Source organism: Dendropsophus ebraccatus, chromosome 1 (assembly GCF_027789765.1).
Source record: "Dendropsophus ebraccatus isolate aDenEbr1 chromosome 1, aDenEbr1.pat, whole genome shotgun sequence".
NCBI classification, from domain to species: Eukaryota; Metazoa; Chordata; class Amphibia; order Anura; family Hylidae; genus Dendropsophus; species Dendropsophus ebraccatus.
Window position 1 is genome coordinate 164,315,651 of NC_091454.1, and position 25,562 is coordinate 164,341,212.

General features: G+C 41.9%; 1 protein-coding gene across 1 annotated transcript; it reads right to left on the reverse strand.

Moving 5' to 3' along the window:
* Positions 1-23,162, reverse strand: FSD2 (fibronectin type III and SPRY domain containing 2). The gene is made up of 13 exons (XM_069956610.1): positions 23,078-23,162; positions 20,140-21,020; positions 18,232-18,327; positions 17,929-18,162; positions 16,874-16,896; positions 15,117-15,238; positions 14,635-14,790; positions 13,322-13,456; positions 10,909-11,062; positions 8,126-8,259; positions 5,629-5,758; positions 3,496-3,672; positions 1-870 (listed from the first exon to the last, which is right to left on the reverse strand). Exons 2-13 carry the CDS (start codon positions 21,001-21,003, stop codon positions 618-620), a joined length of 2,478 nt encoding a protein of 825 aa, XP_069812711.1. The 5' UTR covers positions 21,004-21,020; positions 23,078-23,162; the 3' UTR covers positions 1-617.
* Positions 23,163-25,562: the final 2,400 nt, after the last annotated feature.

Sequence of the window (25,562 nt, forward strand, 5' to 3'; positions counted from 1 at the left end):
CATATTGTTGAGGCTATGTTCACACATTGTGTGAACATAGCCTGAAAGGCATACATAAAAAAGGTATCTATAAAACAAGATGGATTATCTATTGCTGTTGTATGAAAAACAAGACCAATTTAGATCATATTCGTTAACAGGACAGATGGGGAAGTCATTGTACCCGCCGTGCTCACTGCTTATGCGCCACACGTGTCCTGGATTTTGTCAGCTCTACTGCTCATTGGCTGTCTGGTGCCGCAGCCTGATTGGCTAGTATTGCATCAGACAGCCAATGAGCAAAAATGTAACTTTAAGTTTTTGAGCCCTTGTCCCCATTGTGCTTATGTTATGACTGCAAGAGGACCAGGTATTACAAGTAAAATATTTAGAGCAGTGATCTTTTCTCCTGGTCACTTACTGTAGATACCTTGTGTAATGCACAGGTTTATAGTCTTGGTAAAGATCAAGTTGACAAAGATCCACAAACTCCTGTATTTTATTAGAGTATTTTACAGCAACGTAGGCACCTCAGCCAGGCGAAGAGTACCTCCCATGAAATGTGTATCTTCTCGAAAACATATATGTGCACTATTTTACAGGGTGTCAGACAGTTCATTTGAGGACATTGCATTTTCTCAGGGCAAATTCAGAGATGGAGGTATTGGAATTCCATTACGTATCTTCAGACATCCTCGTTTTTCTAATGCAAAACATGGGTGGACTAGATGGCGGAACTGGCATTCAAATGTGTACAAGTGCTGGAGAATGTCCATGTTGTAAAATGATAATCTTTCACTATCATAGTCAAGTAGGATTCCGATTCTTAGTAGGGGGATGGATACCCGAATATCTGGAGACACACCACAGTGCAAAAACTCATATCTGTGTCTGTGGGAAAATATTAAAAAGTAATTCACAAAACTGTCTGTAAATATGTTAATTTAAATTCTATATAAAACAATACATTGGGAAATTACTTAAAGCGGCACTATCAGCAGGTTCTGCACAATGAACTTGCTGATATGCCCCAGAAGCTTTTTATCTTACAACTGCAGGGCTGTTAATCATTCTTCTCTTCTCCTGGGCATTCTGAAGATATTCCCTAATTGCTCCTATGCTAATCTGGGATTTAGGAGCATTTGGGGTGCCGTCTGTCAGCCCAGAGCACCAGCTTGGCCCGCCCCGCCCCCTCCCTTACTGCCCACTATGAATATTTGAGTATACATAGTGGGCGGCCCAGAGCAACCCCCTCGGCACGCCCAGTCCACCTTCTTTCGTGCTGCCCAGCTCGCCCCCTCCCGTGCCGCTAACTATGCATATAAGAATATGCATAGTGGGCAGCACGGGAGGGAGCAGGTTGGGCGGGCCGACGGGCGACACCCCAAATGTTCCTAAGCCCCAGATTAGCATAAGGGCAATTAGGGAATATCTACAGAATGCGGAGGAGAAGAATTATTAACAGCCCTGCAGTTATAAGGTAAACAGCTTCTGGGGCATATCAGCAGGTTCATTGGGCAGAACCTGCTGATAGTGCCACTTTAAATGTATTTTTTAACAGTTATTCATCCTTTCAACAGCTGGAATCCCTGCTTCTGTACACTCAGCTTCAAGGCATATATGCCATAAGGGGCATTCACATGTTCCGTATATACAGATGATTTGCCCCCTTACTGCTTAGTTCACATTCTTGTGGCCTGTAAGAGCACCATCCACTCTGAGCACAATGCTGTATGGTCCTTACATTCGCTGTCCTAGGCCTCTCCATCTGGCCCACTGAGTTTTGAGGCATAGAGTGCAGAGTGCATGGCCAATGAATATCTTACACCTAGAACACTCACTGCATACATATAATGCAGCATCTGACTGCAGATTTATGTTTTTCTGTGGAACTATACTGTATTGTATAATCTCACAGTTTATAATGCACTGTGGGCTGTTATCACTGAGCACTAAAGTCTGGCATATTCAAGAGCTGCGGGCTCCCTCTGCCGCCCTACTGCTAATTGACCGCTTTATCACTATCCACTGTTCTAGGGTGAGTCCGTTCATTAATATCTGTAATAGAGGAAAAACCTTTATGGCATTATGGTGTTATAAGTAACAGCAGGGGGTCTAATCAGAATTTTTGACAATGCGAGATGAATGTTAATGAAGATGACTGTACAGTAAGTAAAAAGGATCAGCGCAGTATGTTCTCTACCAGCAGGAAATACAGTCTATTTTTATGGTTTAATCAGATTTTATTGGCATACATAGAAACCATCAGGACAGCTCAATATGTTCAATAAGAGATACATATGAGCCTTATTATGATCATGTCCAGCAATGATAGAAAAACATAGAAACGTGATGTAAGGTGACAGTACACCTTAAAGTGTCACTGTCGTTTAAAAATTTTTTTTTTTTTTTTTGCAGAAATCAATAGCACAGGCGATTTTAAGAAACTTTGTAATTGGGTTTATTAGCATAAAAATGCATTTTTATCATGAAAAAGCAGTTTGAAGCTCTCCCCCCTGTCTTCATGGTTCTCTTGTGGAGAGGGCAGGGGTGGAGGGAGATGAGGCACCAAAACAGGACAACAAACAGTTAATTTACAGCTACATCACCGGGCTATCTCCTCCCCCCTCCCCTCTCCATAGGTTACACAGGGCCCGACTGATGTAAAAGAGTCGAGATTTCCTGATAATGAGCAATGAATGAGAGAGAGGGGGGGGGGACCTGGGGAAAGTCTTTTTGAATGCAGAAAATGGCATATTTGCTTAATAAACCCAATTACAAAGTTTCTTAAAATCGTCTGTACTATTGATTTGTCGGGAACTGCAGGGCTATTATCCCTGCAGTTCCTGATCCTCTGCTCTGTTCTAGTGTTCTACAGAGCAGGGTTTGTTCCCTCTTGTAATGTGTATTCTTATATACAATACACGGTGAGGTGCGGAGCTTCCCGACACGGTCACAACTTCCGGCAGCCTCTGCACAGTTAGCACTCACTGGTGCTTAGGTCATTTATTAGCCAAGTTGGCAATCAGTTCTGCAATGATTATTATTATTACTACTATTTTTTAATCTCCTGATCCCAGAGTGCTTGACATATAATAAGAGGTTAACATGTTTTCCATGTGATACCTTCCACAGGGAGAAATAATGAAGAATGAAGTAGCTTGTGCCAAAAAAAAACAAAACAAAACAAATTTGCAAATTTTGCTTTGCACTCAACAAAGGGGTATGGCTTATAGCAGGGTGTGGCGGAAACAGGCAAAAAATATGCTAAATTTAGTGAAAGATGTGTGTTTTAGTGGATGATAACATTCACTTCACCCTTTTATCTGTAGAACCACTTTTACTAATGTTCCCACATTGTGTTTCAAAAGGCAAAATAAGTCAACCCTAGCTGTCTCCCCATTGTATTTGTTACTTTATATGTGGGCACCATGTTGGTAGCTCAAGCAATGTGGAGAAGGACAGTTATTTGCTGTTTGTATAAGGCTTACTAGTTTCTGTATAGATTCATCTTACCTTGTGGGTGTTCGGACATGTCGGAGACACCAGGAGCTGTTGTTGGCTCCAAGGACGGCACTCCTGTTTATGTCTTCATAGGCTACTCCAACCCTATACTCTGCATGTTCATTAACCTCTACCTCCCAGTAATGCTTCCCCTTGAATGGGATGAGATTTGCCATGACAGCAATGCACCTAAAAATAGAAACAGTTATTATTAAATTGGACACTGTTGCAAATAACCTTTGATAAAGACATAGTAAATATTTACTCAGTCCAAGTCTTCAAACCAGAACCTATTGCTAGAACAAGCAGGGAAAAAGTAGGTGTCTAGCAAGGTTCTCTTGGCTCTATGTCACATGACCGAGACAGTCTCGTAGTCCAAATCTATGTGGCCATCTCACTCCCAAAGACACAGAGCAGGGATAGAGGCACTTTAAAGGGTTTGAACACCTTAGAACATAGGTTTAAATTGAATGCTGTCTTTAGAGGGGATAAAATGAAAACAGGTTGTTAGGCATATAAAGAAGTTGTTACGCATATAAATGGAAATGACCCAAGAAAAAGCCATTAGATCCCAAGGCTGCAATATTCATGGGTATCTAAGAATGTAGACCATGGAAGCCACAGCTTTGCTACAGTGCTGGGGTTGCCATGCACCTCAGTCCACGGCATGTCCATGTAGTAAATCCCCATGACCTCCCTTAGCCATTCAGTAATAGTGGGAACCTCAGTGCTCTTCCAAAACCTAGGGATCGCTGTGCCCGCTACAGTTAATCCAAAACGCACCACATTATCAATCCTGGAAGGATTGATAATATAGTCATTGCTCATTTGCACGGCTGTGATAGCTTTACAAAGATCAATAACCTTGACCCAGAATGTTCAGATCATGACCAATCAGGAGAACAAACTGAGAGAAGTCTGTGCTGCCATGCTTTCCTCTCCCTGCTCTGTGTCTGTCTGACCTGGTTGGCCCCATGGAACTACATTGTGCAGCAGTCCAGGTCATTGAACAGGGAGCCAAGAGAGAACGCGCTGTGCACAAATTTCTTCTGTTTTGTTCTCCTGATCAATTGTGGTCTGAACACACAGACCCCAAATGATGAAAACTTTTGACATGTCTCTGTAGTTTTCTAATAACAGGTACACTTTAAGTAAACAAAGAGCCTATCACTTATTTGCAGATTTTTAGCTAAATAGGTCTTTCCTATAAGATGTTTGGATAGGTTGAATATATGAGGAGGTAACAACCAACACCTGTAGAGGCACTGCACCTACAACAAAACAAATAACACACCAGGATGTGGTACAAACAGCAGAGTTAAAATTGCAAGACCATTAAAGCAATATACATAGTGTACCAACAGGAGGTCAAACTACCAGCTCCAAACAGGGAAGGATCTGGGGGCAAAGGAGGCAAGGAGAAGAAAAAAAGAGGAGGGGGGAAAGAGCCCAGTAACTGAGCTAGGAGAGTTTTGTACAGCGGTGTCTGTTGTGAATTGGTCCCAGTAGTACCATGTGCAAAGGAATCGGGAAGAACATTCATATAGCTGGGCTGTGAGGTCTTCCATGCCCATATATATCTCACATGAGGAAGTTGGGGTTAAAGGTAGCTACAAATCTGTAAATGTGGAGGCTGGGTGCTACTCCTCCATCCAGAAAGGAATCAGTTTTGGACAGCTCCAAAAAGTATGTAGAAGTAAGCCCTCATAACCACAGTTCCTCTAAGGCAAAGGTGAGGCATCAGGAAAGATCCTATAAATATGGTTAGGGACATGGTACCATCTGGAGAGCACCTTATACCCTGCCTCTTGGAGATGAGAAGAGATTGATGAGAAGTGAGTGAATGTGAAACGGAAAACCTGCACTGTTGATAGGAAGACAAGTAGGGAAGGCTAGGTTGTGGGGAGACCAAGATGGCGTAGAGAAGGGAGAGTGAATGATGGAGGGGGCCAGAGCCTAGACAGAGAGAAACACAGTGAGAGCACGAGCAAAGAGAATATATGCCAATATTTTATTAATACACTCTGATTTAGTGTTTTGGGTTTTTTTTAGAAATCTTTGCTGACTACAATACCCGGGGAAATGCAGAAGTGACGATAACTTGTAATAAAGAACTGTACATTTCTCTCACACTCTACACAATACCTTGAGAATTTGTTGCAGTGATAAGGTAAATCCTCTAGACTTTCCTCCTCTTCACAAGAAATGGTAAATCCATTATCAGAAATAGACAAGAGCGGATGAGCGGTTTCTTCATTAAGATTAAAAAATGAACCTAGGCAGATAGTGGAGATGAGGCTCAGTGTATTCCATATTAAACAAGTAATTAGAAGAGTCCTTACATCTCACTGAAATAGTCTGGACTACTCAACAGGGAAAGGAAAGACAAAGAATACACACAAATAGGCCACTACTGAAATCTGTCAGTAGTGAAACAAGTATTGAGATAAGTTCCAAGTAAGAGTCAAGAATCATTTTTACACATGTCTGACACTTGACCCCTGACTAAGACATAGTCAGACATCAAAATCAAGTATAATTTTCAGACAAGTGTGACAACTAACCTGACAACTGACTACCGTGCCGGGGTGACAGGCTCCCGACCCCCGCTAGAGCCCGCCTATACTTACCTGATTGCGCCGAGTCCCGCTTCTTGATCCGGTCCGGTGACAGGGATTTTAGCGCCCGAAGCCTGGCGGGCGCTTCTGAGATGAGTCCGACGCTCATAGAGAATGAATGGAGCATCGGACTCATCTCAGAAGCACGCACCGGACCAGATCAAGAAGCGGGACTGGGGGCCATCAGGTAAGTATAGGGGGCTCTAGCGGGGGGTTGGGAGCCTGTCACCCCGACACGGGGGGGGGGGGGGTGACAGGTCCTCTTTAAAGGGGTAGTGCGGCGCTAAACAATTATTCACAAAATAACACACATTACAAGTTATACAACTTTGTAATGTATGTTATGTATGTAAATGGCCCCCTTCCCCGTGTTTCCCCCCCACCCACGCCACCCCCGGAAGTGTGATGCACTATACTCACCTGATTCGTGTTGACCCCCGTCCGCCATCTTGGGACAATGACTGCTCCATCCATCCCTCATGCCGACCCCCTCTGCCGCGTCACCAGCTGCTCAGCCCCGATTGGCTGAGCATAACTGTGCTCAGCCAATCGCGGCTGAGCACAGTTATGACGCGGCAGAGGGGGGCCAGCACGAGGGACGGATGGAGCGGTTCGGACGGCCGCCCGAAGATGACATCATTGTCACAAGATGGCGGACGGGGGTCGAAAAGTGGAATCTGATTGGTTGCTAGGGGCAACTGAGCCAGTTTCACTTTACACCATGTTTGATAAATCCCCCCCGTTTTTTGTTTTTTTTTCAGTTTTACTAATAGCTGTCCTATTGCTGACCTGGAGAAGAAGCACTAACTTTTTGACTAAATGTGTGGAGCCCTGAAGCTTCCCTGCATAAAAAATAAGAGTCTGTGCAGGGCTGTTTTTACCACCATGAGAGACTGGGGAGCACACAGGGTGCTGGTTGCAGTGAATGACTTTAAAACTAAGTGATGAGCAACATTTCCTACCTCCAACCAGTAGCATCCAGCTGTGGAGCAGCAGGACCAGCCACACACATCCCATCCCTGGCAGCGTCATCCTCCCAGCTGACTTCTGACAATAGCTCAGTGCATACTGACACCACATAACTAGACAGTATAAGCTGCAAACAATAAAAAGCATACTAGAGCTCAGTGCATACTGACATCACTGCTCTGTCTGCAGCTGTGGGGATGACGCTGCCAGGGATGGGATGTATGTGGCTGGACCTGCTGCTCCACAGCTGGATGCTGCTGGTCGGAGGTAGAAAATGTCGCTCATCACTTTAAAATTAAGTCACAGTCATTAAGGCCCTGCACAGACCCTTATTTTTCATGCAGGGAAGCTTCAGGGCTCCACACACTCAGTCAGCAACTTTAGTGCTGTCAGTGGTCAGTTGTCAGAAGTCAGTTGTTAGTATTCAGTAGTCAGTTGTCAGTAGTCAGAAGTCAGGTACCAGAAGTTAGTTGTCACACGTGTGAAAATGATTCTTGACTTTTACTTCTGACTGTCCTAATATGGACACTGTACCATTCACATGTAATCTGCAATGTTCTGCACATAAGTTAGGTAGTCATTGAGTAAGCAAGTATGCTTCAATAATACACAAGTCAGTGATTCCATTGCTTGTTCGTCTATACTTTCTTATCATAAAAAAGCGTATCATTGTACAACAATGCATTCAAGACAAAATTATCATTATACACACGGCTGAACGGTTTTGCATGGCAGCAATCTCTTTAATTGCAAGAGTATTAAAGGGGAACTATCAGCAGGTTAGATCCTATTATTTGAGGGGATTAATGTAGAACTAAGAACAGGACAATGACTGATGGCTCAAAACGCCCAATGAAACCATGATGGAACATTAAAATATAGAGAAAAGCTTATATACATTGTGACTCCTAGACCGATAGGTATGAAATAGATGTTTGTTTGTTTTTCACACACCAGGGTAACCTGTTGTTCGTATTCCATTTACACAATAAGTGACGTGCTTATCGGGAATAGTAATAGTAAAATCCACAACATTTATAGTGTTGTTATGCTACCTGTAGTGTGAAAGGAAACAGATTTGCTGCTCTCACTGGGGCCACCCACATTCACAGCTCTGACGCTGATGTGATAAGTCTCATTAGGCTTCAGCTGGATTAGAGATTCACAGATGGGGATCCCAACAATAGACCTGTGAAGGAAAATGTGAACACACATTCAATTAAGAGCACAAGAATTATTTCTACTATAAACCTCTTCTGGATTCTTAAAGGAATTCAAGTGAAAATATATATTGATAGTCTATCCATCAAGATGGGCCATCACTATCTGATCAGCAAAGTACTGACACCTATCATCCCTTTTTGGCAGAGCCACAGCACCCACATTACACAGTGAATGGCACCAGAAGCAGAACACTGTACATTATGTAGTGGCCATGCTGGGTTACTGTATCTCAGCTGCTATTAAAGTAAATGGGAGCTAGTTGTAGTAGTGTGGTACAGCCACACTCAATAAAAGGAGCCTCCTGCTTCTGACTCTGCTTACGTGCAGGTGCCACAGGAATATTTGCTAATTTATTCGGATGTTAAAGCTAAAATATTGCATTGACATAAGTATTCAGATCCTTTACTCAGTACTAGCTGAAGCCCTCTGGCAGTGATTCCAGCCTCCAGTCTTCTTGGGTATGATACCACAAGGTTTATACACCTGGATCTGGGGATTTCCTACCATTCTTCTCTGCAGATCCTCTCCAGCCCTGTCAGCTTGGATGGGGACCACCAGTGGACCGCCATTATCAGGTCTCTCCAGAGATGTTTTATTGGGTTCAAGTCAGGGCTCTGGCTGGACGATTGGACATTCAAAGAGCTGTCCCTAAGATATTCCTGTTCGCTTAGGGTTACTGTTATGCTGAAAGGGGAACCTTTGCCAAGTTTGAGGTCCAGAGCATTGTGGGTTAGTTATTGGTTTCATGAGATCAGAAAATCTTGTGTCTCACAGTCTTAAAGAGTCATTGTCGTTAAATTTTTTTTTTTTGCAGAAATCAATAGTCCAGGCGATTTTAGGAAACTTTTTAATTGGGAAATCAATAGTCCAGGCGATTTTAGGAAACTTTTTAATTGGGTTTATTAGGCAAATATGCCATTATCTGCATTTAAAAAGCCTTTCCCCAGGTCCCCGCCTCCTCTCCTTTCTGTCATCCACTGCTCAGAATCAGGAAATCTCGACTGTTTTACATCAGTCGGATCCTGTCAGAGCTATGGAGAGGGGAGGGGGGAGAAGGAGGGGGATTAGACAGCAGCAGAGAGCAGAACAAAAGAGTACACCACAGGGAGCCGCTGAAAGCCTCCATTCAGAGGTCAGAGAGGTCAGTGCTGATGTCATAGGAGAGAGCCTGGTGATGTAGCTGTAAATTAACTCTTTGTTGTCCTGTTTTGGTGCCTCATCTCTCCCCTCTCCATAAAGAACAATGAAGAAAGGGGGAAGAGCTTCAAACTGCTTTTTCATGATAAAAATGCATTTTTCGGCTAATAAACCCAATTACAAAGTTTCTTAAAATCGCCTGTACTACTGAATTTTACAAAAAATTTTTTAATGACAGTGACACTTTAAGGCCCTATTCCACGGACCGATTATCGGCCGTATTCGTCCGATAATTGTCCCGTGGAATAGAAGGCAACGACAGCATGCGTTTGGTCCTCACAGTCGGCCTGTGGAATAGGGCCTTAAAGAGTTCTTTATCTGCTTCTTTTTTTTTGCAAACTCCAGGCTTTAATGTGCCCATTTCTGAAGAAAGCCTTCTCTCTAGCCACTCTACCATAAAGGCCAAAATGGTGGAGACTGCAGTGATGGTTGACTTTCTGAAAGTCTCCCATCTGCACACAGGACCCATTGGGTTTTTGGTCAATTTTCATACCAAGGCCCTTTTCCACATAGTTCTCTACTTAATTTGGTAGGGAAGCCAGGTGTAGGAGAAGTCCTGGTTATTCTTAAAGTGACACTGTCACCCCCTTTGTTCATTTTGACATCTCTACACAGGTGTAAAGGGTAAATTTAGTGTTTTTCATATCTTATTTCATATCATATGTCATGGTGCTTGTTCAAGTAAAAAGTGTCCTTTTATCATCTGCAGATTGTATTAAGTGGGCGTGGCCTCGCGACACTAGCGCCACATAACCCCGCCCACAACGGCACAATTGGCCCCGCCCCCTCGCCGGCCATTGGAACAGGCTGGCCGAAAGGTCTAGACTCCACCCCCTTTACGTTGGACAACCAATGGGCGTCAAGGGGGCGTGGCCAACCGTGCCTTGTGGGCGGGGTTATGTGGCGTTAGAGCCGCGAGGCCACGCCCACTTAATACAATCTGCAGATGATAAAAGGACACTTTTTACTTGAACAAGCACCATGACATATGATATGAAATAAGATATGAAAAACACTAAATTTACCCTTTACACCTGTGTAGAGATGTCAGAATGCACTAAGGGGGTGACAGTGTCACTTTAACTTCTATTTGAGAATTATGGAGGTCACAGTGCTCTTGGGAACTGTAAGTGAAGCAGAAAATGTTTTCTCAGAACTAGAGATATAGCATCTCTCTGCTCCCTGTAGGAGATGGGTTCAATAGCAAGCCTGTATATAGTTATCTCCATAACGTCATCTTTATTATTGTATGTAAGTGGGAAGGAATACTTTTCAGAAATTTTAAAGATCCTTGACAGCCTTTAGGGACACTGTGGAACTCAAGGGATGTCTCTCAGCAAGACAAGGCCACAGGCAGTTAGCACTATATGAATATATAGGTAATGTGATTTGGGTGTCGAGTGTATATCATACTTACTCAGTGAGCAAATTATTTTGTGCCTCCGTTTTCCCTTTGAATATTTCCACTGTGTACGATTCAACAGGGTTAATGTTCCCAGATTCCCAACAGACAAAAATTGCATTCTCACAGCTCAGACATTGCCTGGATTTAATGATAGGAGGGGCAGGGGCTACAAACATAGAAAATATGTTATTCACTCACTGGAAATGCATCCTCACTCTGTATTATGAGTATTTTTCACCTCCAAAAAGCCATACAGTGGTACCTTGGTTTAAGAGTAACTTGGTTTAAGAGCATTTTGGTTAAAGAGCTCACAGTTCACAGTTTTTTAAAATTGTGACTTGGTTTAAGAGAATTGCTTTGGTTTAAGAGCTCCCTGTACTGGGTGGGAGCGCAAGTGGAGGAGGGGCATGGTCTGCATAGCGGGGTCTACAGCACTGTACTCTGACCCAGGAAGTCTACCTTACTTTCCAAATCATGGCAGATCTACTTCAGGCTGGGGCTTGCATCAGGGGACAGGACTGTGGAGGTAATCTCTTCATAGCTGTAACCCCTCTCACCCCGGACAGAGAGTGCTGCATGTATGTGCCCACATATACCCTGCTCACTCCTTCATGCTGCCTGCAGTCTCTGTCAGCCCTTGTGTTTCCCATCCTCTCCATTACTGTACAGTAATTTATAATATCATATTCTGCTGTTTCTTAATGTTTGTTTCATCTCTTTTACATGTTATTCAGAATAATAAATAATTATTTTTGGGGTATGGAACCAATTGTCTGCATTTCTATGATTTCTTATGGGAAAATTTGCTTTGTTTTAAGAGTGGACTTGGATTACAAGCACGGTCCTGGAACGGATTATACTCGTAATCCAAGGCACCACTGTATATCTATTTAGTGAAAAATAAGTCCAGGACCCATGGCTGCCTTACCAGGAGGCAGAGGTTCTAGTGGAATGTTATTATCGTGGGGTGGGTGACTACACAAGGACCAGGAGTATAAAAATCTGGTACTTTTTGCCTATGTGTAGGTAATACTGAATGGGTGATAAATCTTGACGCAATTAAGGTTTGTCTTCAGCAGAAGGGAAGCAAAGCCAGCCAAGTCTTCTTTGTAACGGCACTCAACCCAATCTCAACGTTGTGAATAACAATGGAATAAAAGTCTTCTACTGTATTTGTGAGTTGTAATTTATGTAATATTTATTTTCATTTTCTGGTTGAACTTGCTCAAATACTTGCTAAACTTCATATCTGTCATGCCCCATAACCCATCCAAGCTGCTTTGTAGAGTTGTTAATAAATTATATCCATGCCTGTGTTTCAAAAGAGTCTTGGTGCTGTTATCTGCAGAAAAATGTAGTTTTAATCCATTGGCAGCAGGGTCAAAGAGGCAGGGCCTAGGGCTGCAATGGCTCTCTGTGCTTCCTCCCCATGTCTGGACATTTCAGGAACAGCCCTGGGCTGGATTAAGCCCCCTCCACGCCATCTGATTCTAGCAAATGTGCAAGAACTGGACGTCATGAAGAGGGCATTGTCTCTTTGACCATCTTGCAAATAGATTGTGGCCTTGTTCACACAACGTATTTTTTCATTAAACAACGGCCACTGTTGCAGATTGCAACAACAGCTGTTGTTTAATGACACTGCAGCATTACATTAGATTGCATGGTATCATGGCCGTAGTGTATACACACTGTATACACTACAATCGTGGTTCTCTGCGGCCACACAAATTTGACAGGTCTATTTTGTGCAGCCACTATGCAACCAGGAGTGGATTGAAAACACAGAAAGGATCTGTTCACACAATGTTGAAATTGAATGGATGGCCGTCATTTAATGGCAAATATTTGCTGTTATTTTAAAACAACGGCTGTTATATTGAAATAATGGCCGTTATTTACTGTTATATGGCGGCCATCCACTCAATTTCAACATTGTGTGAACAGAGCCTTTCTGTGTTTTCAATCCACTCCTGGTTGAGGTTGAAAAATACTGACCAAACACTGACTGAAATACATACTGTGTGTGAACCCAGCCCTATAGAGTACATTAGCGTAACATAACTTCACTTGAAAAGCAAGTGTCTTAAATGAAGTACAATTAGAATCAGCATGTCAACCACTAATCCTAATAAATCCCCCCTTAAGAGACTATATATTTTCCAAAATGTAAAAAAAAATCATAACTACTAAAGGTTTGTGTGAAAATACCACTTTACCATTAAATAGAGAAAACAAAAAGTAATGAGCACTGGTGCTGTATAATATACTGAGAGCAAGAAAACTATTCTTAGGGTAAAATGCAGACATTTCACTACAGTACCGTGTTTGTGTTATATTTTCCAGCCCAATACTGATTTACACTTTCAGTAATGAGTATTACTATCCAGTTACATGGATGCTTATGATAAGACTATGTACTCACCTGTCACATACACAGCACTTTCACTCGCAGGGCTCTCACCAGTAGCGTTTATTGCAATCACCCAGAATTCATACTGAGTGTTTGGCAGCAGGTTAGTTACTGTGGCGTATGTTTCCTTGGCTCTTATCATGAATTCTGTGAGACAATATTGCAGTATAATCATTACTACATAAAATAGTTTGGGCTTTTTTACCTTGTCTTGAGATCTTGGGTTGACTGAATACTTGAATAACATTAGTTGGATTGTAGATACAGAGACACAACCACTAAGGACAATATGTATTGTCATAAGAATCCAATAAGAAAAAAGGAGTTGGGGCTGGGGCGGGCCTGTCCTGGGAAGGGCACCAGGAGGGTCCGCGTTAGGTGGCTGGGGTGGGCCTGGCCTGGGAAGGGCGCTGGGTGGGTCCTGGGCTGGGAAGGGAGCCGGTGTGTGGGGGGGTCCGTGTTAGGAGGCTGAGGTGGACCTGGGCTGGGAGGGTCACAAGGGTGGTCCGTGTTATATATACATAGACTTGTATGGGCACCACTTAACAATGTCACTCAATGAGCTGCTTAAAGCTGGCAAGCTATTTTTCAGACATGTACTGCAGATTCATAGTTTGTTGACAACAATAGTACCTTTTTAGAGAGACTCTGTCCCAAGATCTATACTGGGGAAAGCATACAGTAACTTAGTAACAGAGACGCTAAACAGAATGATGTATTACTTATATTGTTGGATGCAGCCATTTGTTAGTTATCCTGATAAACAGTGATAAAAGTCCTCTCCATAATGAATGTGCACTCAGTAGTCCTGGGCACTCACTCCCTCTGGCCAAAGGCCACTGGTTTACAGCTGTCTGTCTATAGCAGGCATGTCCAAACTTTTTTCGAAGAGTGCCAAATTTGATGAAGTGAACAAGTGCGAGGGCCGACCATTTTACATGCTACATGCTATATGCTTTATAACACAGGCAGATAATAGCAAGCTGGATACCTGGGGGGCCGTAAAAGTTCGGAACGCGGGCCGCAAATGGCCCTCCGGCCGGACTTTGGACATGCCTGGTCTATAGTGTGTGTAGGTAGAAAACTGTCAGTCAGTATCCAATGGGCAGAATGAGTGGCGTGGCACTCCTGATATGCCTTTAGTAATCACTTCTTCCAGAAACCAGCTATATTGCATCTCACTGTGTGCATGTCTTTTTGTAAGTATTATACCAGTGTAAGTATTTATGTGTGTTAGGTACATAACCGTATTGATGTTTGTGTGTAAGGCCCAGTAATTGCTTATTATATCCCTTTATATATGTTTTAATAGGATCTTATCTTACCTTCCTGATTCTCTCCTGGAGTGCCGTCAGACACTGGTTTATAATAGAGGTGATAGCGTTCCACTGTGTCATCAGAAAACAGACTCCAGCATACACGGAGAGATGTCGTTGTGGCAGAGTTGGGTGCCTGGGGATTGATAACTGGAGCTGAGGGAACTACAATAAAATGGATTGTTGCATATTTGAATACCTATATGACCCTTAACGCTGTATTACAATGATGTTACAGTATATGACCTTTACATGTCTGAAAATAACAACTGGGCAATAGATCAGATAGTATATCACAGTGTTCCAGTGTTACTTTTAGAAATCAGCCCAGTTCAATATTGTGAATATCCAATGCATCCACACGCACAGCGCTCTATGTATCTTTAGGGCAGGTATTATTAAAATCCCATTGTTCTATAATCCTGTATATCTTTAGTAACATAAGTGTTTGACTATACAAAGAGGGACTGAGCATACCACTAGTTAAGTACCTGGGAGAGTATTGATGGAATCCAAAAGCTGTTCCACATCTGAAAAATCTAAATTTATGTTTTGAAACTCTGCATTTGTTGAAATATTTAAGTTGATGTCAGTATTGAAGTATTGGTTCAATCTGTAAAAAAAAATTAAATAATTAATTGTAGTCAAATAGCATTGTAGTACACATTGTATGTATACACAATAGTACACAGGTCTTGCAGGGAATTTAAAGCATGGCTACTTTCTCCCAGAAACAGTGCCACTCTTCTCCTCCATTTATGTGTGGTATTGCAGCTCAATTCCATTGAAATGGTTTACAATCTCATTGGTGTACGCAGGAGTCGTCTACCATTATAAAGTAATATCTGTGTGATATATTGTTTACTTTTGTATACATTGTAAGCTGTGTTGTTTTACTTAAAAGTAACAAAGTTTAAATAAAAATTATACTTGGGGAAAAAAACAAAGGTTTGTTCTTGGTAGATTCTCATTAGTCTCTATCTGTATATACCTTTAAGCACAGACCTGTCAATCAAGCTGAATTTGGCAGGGAGAAGCTGATGGTGACTAGGTTAAGGGCACAGGGAATGATTTCATGCTGAAGTTATCCCATACACAGCCAGAGAACAGGTGTGGGGCCTGATTTTAGCTATGTTCAGAAACAATATACGAAAAAATTATTTTAGTGAGTAGTAAATGCTTGGAACAAGCATCCAGTAAATGTGGTTGGTAAATTCACAGTATAATTTATACTGAAGTTGGCCAAACCCACCTCTAGCAGTGAACATCGGTATGAAGTGTATAGGGGCCTCTTGAGAGTGCACCAACAGATGATGGAGATGTGGTTCGGGTGTGGTGCAATTTTATTGCCCGACACCTTTGTTCTTACTTTGTTCTCAGAGAGATACGCCCCCTCCAGAGGCTGAACATTCATGTGTATGGGAAGGAAGAGGGAGATAACTGTTTTTGAAGATAAATAATCAACTTAGGCATGCTTGGGAGAGACAAAGGGAGGTGTCTTCTTTTGTCATCCATGACATGATTAGGGGCTGGCAATGGGTTGCCACAAGCTACTGAAGGTCTGCTATTGTAGTATTCTTGGTAATATTTTTTTCAATTCCATCCTACTATTAATTTTATCTTTTTTAAGGTACAAGATGGTACATTAAACTGTGTCATTAAAACTTGCTGTAGCACCAAGGTATTTAAAGTGACACTGTCACCTCCTTTTTGCATTCTGACTTCTCTACACAGGTGTAAAGGGTAAGCGGTTTTCATACCTTATTTTATATCATATGTCATGCTGCTTGTTCAACTAAAAAGTCATCTTTTATCAACTGCAGATTGTGTTAAGTGCGCGGGGCTTCACGGCATTAGCGCCAATTAGCCCCCCCCACAGCTCCACCATTGGAACAGGCTGGCCTAAAGGTCTAGGCCCCACCCTCTCTTGGTCGGCCCACCAATGGGTCTCGAGGGGGCGTGACCAATGGTGGCTCTGTGGGCATGGCTAAGTGGCGCTAATGCCATGAAGCCCCACCTACTTAACACAATCTGCAGTTGATAAAAGATCACTTTTTACTTAAACAAGCACCATGATGTATGATATAAAATAAGGTATGAAAACTGCTAAATGTACCCATTACACATGTGTAGAGAAGTCAGAATGCAAAAAGGGGGTGACACTGTCACTTTAAGCCATAAACATGAAAACCTATGAAAGAGTTCCATAATTTTATGCAAATTGTAGAAATCAATTTTTTTTTTTTACCTGTTGGTTGTATCAAGTGCGGTCTGCAAAAAAAAATAGTAATAAACAAATAAATAGAAAAATAATGAAATAATAGAAAGTTAGCAAACACAATGATGTGGAGTGGAATCATGTGCAAACATTAACATACATGCCAATAGCTACAACTATATTCTGAATGAGTAGAAATGAGCACCTATCACTATTTATAATGGAACACAGTTACATAGTTTCATTACCGTAACAAAACAATGCCCCTACTCTATATGTATCCCCACTCTATATGGTAGTTAGCTGCCATACTGCATGTGCCACCGTTGTTAGGCTCCTCTACTGTAAGTTCCCCTCTATAGTTCTTCCCCCATACTGTATACATCTCCCCTCTGCAAGTAGTCCTCATACTGTATAGCTCCCCCCTTCTGTAGTTGGTCCACGTACCATCCATTCCTCCATATTGAATGTACAGTACCGTGGATCTTTTTACCACTTCTGCCTCCCCTGTGGCTTGTCTTGATCAGGTGGGGGCAGAGCATAACAAGTCTGGCACTGATTGGCTGATGTTTAGCCACCGATTGTCAGGGATAAGGTCAGCTGACTGTAACTAGGGATTATTTTGGAATGGGGCTTATATTTATAAGCCTACTCCACAAAGCCTAGAAAATGAAGCAAGTCCTTATTTTAGGGATAGGTCTTATTTACAGAGAAAGACAGTATGTTGGTGGTAATAAGAATGACATGGGAGTATTCATTATATACCTAATGCATATAGAAAAGTATAAAAATGTTTCCATGTCAGAATTGGGCATGGTAACACAGTTCTACATACTAATATATATTAATAAAAATGTAGCAGGAAAGTGAACTACTCTGGCCACATTTGGAGGCCTGTTGTTACACTGTGCAGATGCAAGCTATTAGAAATATAGACACAAAATTGACCTTCAGGATTCCAGGTGTCACCTATCATTGGAAAACTATCATTTTGGCAACTATGCAACTCACCAAGTGTCAGTCTATTCTGTACAAATGAACAGTATTGAGTATATGTCATCCATGACTATATACCAACAATTTACCTTCACAAAATCCACTTTGTCATTCTGCTTGAACAGCTGCTGTATTGTCTCCATTAAATCCTTGGAAGTGTCAAGACTTTTCCCACAGTCCACTAACTGCTCAAATAAGGACTCCAGTTTAAGTCTCTTCTCTTCCCCAAGAACTTGCATTTTTTCCTCAAGCTTGGATGCAATAGTATCCATCACTTCTGTGTAACGCAGCTCCAGATTTTGCTCCTGCCTCCCAGAGATCTCCTGGATATAATAAAGGATTTATTGTGATACAAATGGCCTAGTATACCATTTCCAAACAAAAACCCTCACCTCTATTGTGGTATACATCTCCTCAAGGTGTCCTGCAAAATTCTCCATCTGTGTCATCTGTTCTTCTAGTTTGCACATGTTTTTATGTATTTCTTCCTGAGGATTGGGCAGAGAGAATTTGTTAATCGTTCATGCCCATGTATACTGTAGCCACTGCAACGTAACTCATCAGCTGCCAGGCTTTAAACAAGCTAATACAGTATCAGCCCATGCTCTGGCCTGCTTCTACGGCTCCTGAGTCACTGACAACCTGCTCAACCAACTAGTGTCTGCAATGAGAATGTGAGAATGCCATAACAGTACCGAGGATAGCAGCGGATTTCGCTGCAAAACTTGCAGCGATGCTACATGTGAAACTAGCCTAAAGTCTGGCCAAAATGAAAAGTCCACTGCAGGCAGGGGTGCGGGAACATAATAAAGGAGCTCTAGTTACCTGTCCCTGTGCCTCTGCAGTGGTATGTGACCAGCTCACTGACGGCTGCTGGGTACCTAGATATCCCGCTCCTGAAATGTCATCACCCGGCTCAGGAATGCCCGCTCCGCCAGTCAGTGATTGGGGCGGGATACCTCTGCAGTCTCTGAAAAGCTGAGCAGGCCCTCCCTGCCAGGTCTTGACAACACCGTAACCTTAAAGAAACTGGAGCCTGGCGGTGACCACTGAGCCTTTGATGTGGCACTGCAGGAGTATGATGATGGGTAAGTAGAGCTTTTTTACCATATTCCTACACTGCCTGCAGTGGATGTTTCATTTTGGCTGGAGTTCCTCTTTAAAACATAAAATGTGGCTATTAGAGATATACAGTTTTATACAATGTTTCTTTTTACATAAAGAATGGCATATAGAAGCATTTATATGTTTGCATTAAAGTATTAGCAGAATTTTATGAAGACAAATGAGTGTGCCAAAGTATGTTTTTCTCTTTGCTGTTCTGAGGAATTTTCTGTATGCCGGATAGGAAACTTCATACACAATATTGGCCATAGATTTTACTGCCCATACAAATGTCTGAAGCTCTGGGTAACCATACATGACACAAACATGGAGCTTCCTAGCGGACACCTTACTGCTATACTGAGATATTATCTGAACCTAGTCTCTTGGCTTCAAATAATTACATCCAAGTACAGATATGTACATAACAGGGGGGTTTCTGGGATACTAAAAAATACCAGACTACTACTAAGATAAATTACCACAAATCCTTTGCCGTTTTAGTTCCTTTATCTCCCTGGTGGCTTGCTGCGGTCATATCACATACTGTAAATTGTTCATGTGACTCTGTAGCCAATCATTGGTTTAGTGTGAAAAATGTAGGTGACATCATCGCAGTAGGCCATAGTGGTGTTGGAGAGGTGGTGTAGTTTAGTGTGATTAAAGTTTTTTCTTAAAATTTTTTAGGCCAATTCCAGCATGTAGTCAATCTTTTAAAATCTTTGTAAATGGGCTCTATTAAAGTTCTTGCTGTAGGTCTCCTCATATGAACTCACAGCTATGATAGCTATGGCCACGGTCAGGGGCGTAGCTAGGATTCACAGGGCCACATAGCAAAAATTTTTATTATTACTGCTGGTGCACTGATAACCCCTGACCTCTGCATGGAGCTCTGCACATTTTTCCTACTTGATTGCCACCTGGAGAAGAGAGGTCAGAGGTTATCAGTGCAGTGAAGCAGAGATCTCTGTCTTCTGCTTGTTAACCCTTTTTTTTGTGTTGCAGCATGTAAGTAAACATTGTGTCACATACACACTGCAGTACATAAGGGGTTAAGCAGAAGGACACATGCATTTACCTTCTCCCTCGGGCCCCCCTCCTGCACGGGCCCCATAGCAACTGCCTACCCTGCCTCTATGGTAGCTACGCCACTGACCACAGTATATATTTACTAATAGTACTTCATCTACTCTTACCTTGATGTCTTCTACAGCCGCACTTATTTCTTTGACCTCATGATCTTTGTGTATACCAAACAACTTCTCAAAGGCTCTAATAGGTGTTTTGCATACAAGGCAGAAAATGTCTGGCGCCTCTTCTCTTTCTTCATTGACCTGATTACTTGAATCGATGGGTGACACCTCTGTGCCATCTGCTGTGTTACCCTGTAAACGTGTGTCTGCACAGCTGTCAACTAGAAGTTGTTCTTGGGTCTCTTGTTTGACATCTGTATGTTCAGAATTGCTATCTGACGTTGCATTTACTTTTTGTTGGTGCATTAATTTGCCCTTTTTACTTTGACTACTTCTATGTGGAGAAGCCCCAACTTCCTCTACAGCATTGTCTTTTTGAGCCTGTTTGTCTGTATGAGGAACATCAGCCATGACCTTAGGATGTTCACCTTCTTGGTTCTCTTCTGTATTTTGCTTTGGAGCTGGAATGGCTGGCACAAGATGAGGAACACTTGGCTTTGTTGGCATTGGATATAAAGGTTCAGTTAAGAACGTATATTCTCCAGAATCTTTATCCTCAGACAACCCATACAGTTTTGCCAATTCATCAACTTCTTGTTGTAGATCCAGCTGTGTCATGCCTGCACCAGCAGCATGCACATCTTTGTCTTCTGCACTCTGTTCTTGTACTTTCTTCTCTTTTCCGATTTCAGGAAAGGTTTCTAATCTGTCATGCGAACCATACAGATCGGTGTGATAAAACATCAGGCCCTTCTGATCTGACTCATTTTCTTCTTCTTTAGGTTTAGGTGGTTCCGCTTGATCTACAGATGAATCAGCATCATTTGATCTGACGGCTTCAATTTCTATTACTTTGTCTGGCTCCATTACTGGCGTATTAATATCTGCATGATGTTATAATATGGTCAATGAAAAGTGGCAGGAGAAAGAATTGTTATTCAGTCAGTTCAGCATGGAGAAATACAGCTCACACCGGGTGATTAAGTTGCTGAGGCAACATCCCATCTCCAGCGAGTTCTGGGCACAAGCCCTGTTAATTAGAATAGGGCTCATGCACAAAACGCAATGGACATAGAACATTGCCTTGTCAACCAGATCCCCTGGCATGAGCTGGATCGTTCCACGCCAAACTGTGGGAAGCACATAGGAGCACATAGTGACAGGTACCCTTTAAATGTTTAATAGGACAACTAAAGAGTGCCAGTAGTCCTTCAGGAGTTGTCATCCACCTTTCCAAGACTCCTGAATTAAAAACTACTTGTATAGCAGGTATGCTTCACCCAAACCCATACAGTTGTACAGTAATCTGCCATTCCCTACTCTAGAGAAGGTGCGTAAGAGCCCATGTTGATATACACTAGTTTTAATCAATGTTGTTACTATGATTTAGTATACAGTGATCCCTCAAGATACAATATTTTCAACATACAATGGTGCATCGTAACTTAAGACCAGACTCAACATACAATGCTACAGACAGTCAGGATCTGCAGCACATGTAAATAACTAGATGATCAACCAATGAAACTGGCCATTTTACTGGTAAAACCCCAGTATTAGTGAAGTGCCCGCACTGGTTGGCTGTCTAGTAGTGATTCTCCAGAGTATAGTGTGATACTACATGTCCTGTGCTGCTCTTTACCTTGGCCAGTTTTCCATCGAATTTTGGTTTTAACATACAATGGTTTCAACATACAACCAATTAATATCGTATGTTGAGGGATTACTGTATATTTATAGTATTATTAAAGCTCTGATTTCACCTGTATACATATGTATTAATAACTGCTTCCATCACACATGCTGAATGTGTTCATAGAGCTTAATACAGCCAATCAATATAAAAAAACGTGTATAACTTGTATACCTTTCTCTAAATGTACAGAAAATCACAGACTGCTGTCATGTCCTTTAAAGGTGGACATTACATATATAAAGAATACATATTTTTAACATAGGTGACTATGAATGATGTATGTTGCAATGGGTGACATTTATCAAGGGCATTACGCCTATTTTTTACTGACTAAGTGTCGGCTGTGTCCATTTTTTGGTCTGAGTGATACTTATGAACCAGTATTTGACGTACGAATAATTATTGCACACCATTTTCTATTATCTGCCTGTTTTGTGTATTCACCTAAATATTTGCATGATCCGGAATTCGCATCTTATTTTTCATGTGTGCAAAAATTAAAAATTGACACCTACTAGCGCAGGCCTACATTTGGTCCAGACCAGGTGAATGCATGTCACTTGTTTCTTACACAAAAATGCTGTATGCATTTTTTTTATTAGTACGTGCGCATTTTTTGATAATTCACTAAGCACAAGGGGACATACAAATGGCTACAAGTATAATAAAAAGTATAGATCATCCATTTAAACATTGCAAAAACTGAAAAAGATCTTCAGCATACAGTAACTATAGCTGTGGCTCTGTAGCTTTAAGGGAACCTAAACACAACCACCCATTTAGGCTAGCTACAATACAAGGGCTGCACCATCGACAGGACATGGCTTCTGATAGAGATTTATTAATTCAAATATCTATCAGAAGCCATGAATTAGATATGTAATTCTCTAATCTATAACCCCTACCACTGCATTAAAGAATGACAGCTATGCAGAAGAGAAGGCTTAACAATGGACATACACATAGTTATTATGAGATCACATAGGCCAGATTAAGCAGCTTTCTACTTTATATGCTTTTTCTACAATGTATAAGAAAAATACCAGCCCATAACGCTATAAGACCAATATCTGCCAAGGTATTAAGATTTAAAAGAATATTAGAGAATAGTAGATGCCATTTTTATGTGATTTTGGAATTTTACACTAAAGAGGGCATGCCCGTGTAACATGAAAGAGACATCAGAAGCTCAGCATGAAGCTACTTACTGGCTTATAGGTATAAAATAGCCATGCACACAATTACCTGAGAATTTGTGTTCCTATCCCTGTGTGAGGAGACTCTGGGAGCTGCTTATGGCAGAGAAGCATGAAAGCCCTTGGGTAATTTTAGACAGTGTGCCCAGGAATACTGATATCCCAGCAGTAATGGAGGGTGACAAATATAGATCCCCTGCAGCTGTCCTCTACTCTTTGGATGTCAAAAAGGAAAAGCTTTAGAAGTGTGGCTGAGAATATGTCACACTCCTTAGTACCGGAGACTGCATAATGTATAAGAACTAATAAAGAGATACTGTAATCATTAGACATATAGATCAGAATGTGTCTATTCATATTAATTGTGTGTGAATTAGCTCTTCTCCGGAAGGAAGAAAACTAACATTAGCCAAAGTAAACTGTTCTCTGAAAAGATGATGCACCCATCTGTATACAGATACTCTACCTAGAAGCTCTTGAACCTTGTCATTGCAGAGTAGGGTACTGGTTGGCCCTCATTGAAGGGATCACTGGTGTGGAGACTTATTCTCCTGCAATGGTCCATGGGAAAAAATTTGCTCTTCTCCAGATCATAGAAAACAACTGCATATCACAAAAAGCATATACAAAGGATGAGACACCCATCTTTAGATAGCTGTCCCTGCAAGTGTCATAGAGCTGACATGGCAGTATGTCAGTGTCAGGTGTACAGAAATGGTCCTGTCTGACAGAGACAAGTTGGTAAAGTTTCTATTTTATTACTGTGATAAATGGACATTTTACTTTTATGCAAGCCGATATATAATTTCTATTTTGCCACAGCAGCTGTAGTGTAGAAAGCGCACAACCGAGTAATATTTATATGTAAATTAGTGTATTGCAAGCTAGGGCTGTTAAACAACTACGACTCCTATCATTCCCTAGTATGTTTGTCAATATGGAAGTAGTAGTTATGGTAAGCTTTACATTACTGGTTATGGTACATTCCTAGGGACAGGGGTGCTGGTTTATTGTTTTAGATGGTAATTTGCCTCATGGAGGCAGACGTAGATCATGAAGGATGAAGGAAAGCTGTAGCATGTTTGCTGCAGTCAGGGGCGTAGCTAGGATTCATGGGGCCCCATAGCAAAAAACAGTACGGGGCCCCATGAATCCTATACGCCCCCCCCCTGCCAAACACAGACAATGACACACATATACACACACAGAGGCACCATTAACATATATACAGATACGCCACTGACATACACACATATATACGCTGTAATGTGATTACACTAGTGCTGATGTATACACCATGAGTGAACTGTACACAGGGAAATCATCTCAGTGTAGTAAAAAATACTCAACCAGAAATAAAAGAAAATGCAGCAGATATTAATGGTGGGTTCTTTTATTAGAACCCAGCATTAATAGAAGCTGCTGCAGAACATCTTTGGGAGCAAACCTGTCAATCACTTGAGACACAACTGACATACACAAACACACATATATACACCAGTGCTACAGACATTGCTGACATACACACACATATAGCCACAGATACATACAAATACTGACATATAAATATTTACACAGATACATATATACACACACACACTGACATATACATATACCCACAGATACATATGTACACTCACTGACACACATACACAGCACTTACAGCTCCCAGGCTTCCTCCCTCCTCCTCCTGTAGTCCGGGCTGACCATAAGGTCCTTCATCCCTCTTCTGTGCCGTGCAGGACCTGGCAGGTCCTGCTCCTCTGTTCAGCCCGCTCACCCGGCACTACAGTGAGGGGGCTGAACAGTGCAGTGGCGGGTCCCTTTTCCTCTCTGGTCCCCTGGGGGTACAGTGGTCGGATGTCAGTGTCAGTACCTACCATGAAGGCAGGGCAGGCTTCCTCGGGCCCCCTTCCTGCAGGGGCCCCATAGCAGTCGCCTTCCCTGCCTTCATGGTAGCTACGCCACTGGCTGCAGTTACTACCTTTCTCCTCGAGCTTTCCTTACTACACTACTCTATTGCCTTTACCTGGCAGGCTGCTAGGGCTGATGACATCACTTCCCTTACATGCCCACAGCGTTTAGATTAGGAGAACTGCAGATAAGGTGAGAAGAGGAATGGGATTAATTACTAACATAGGAAATAATTTCAAAAATATAAAAGGGTCTAGGTAGGATCACAGACACTGCCATATATATAAGACAATTGATGGCAGGTAGACTTTAACCCCTTAAGGTCAATGCCAATTTTTGTTTTTGCGCTTTTGCTTTTTCCACTTTATGTTTAACCCTTTAAGGACAGAGCAAATTTCGATTTTTGCGTTTTCGTTTTTTCCTCCTTGTGCATAAAAGGCCATAGCACTTGCATTTTTCCAACTAGAGACCCACATGAGCCCTTATTTTTTGCGTCACTAATTGTACTTTGCAATGACAGGCTGAATTTTTGCATAAAGTACACTGCGAAACCAGAAAAAAATTCAAAGTGTGGTGAAATTGAAAAAAAAAAACGCATTTTGTTTATTTGGGGGAAATGT

Bases quoted from the DNA above. Each gene is read 5' to 3' on its own strand.
- FSD2 (XM_069956610.1), bottom strand. From the start codon at position 21,003: ATGGAGCCAGACAAAGTAATAGAAATTGAAGCCGTCAGATCAAATGAT. The intron at 15,239-16,873 runs GTAAAAAAAAAA...TTTTTTTTACAG, and splicing joins GCACTTGATACAACCAACAG to ATTGAACCAATACTTCAATA. The intron at 3,673-5,628 runs GTATTGTGTAGA...TTCTATTTTTAG, and splicing joins CACTGCAACAAATTCTCAAG to GTGCATTGCTGTCATGGCAA.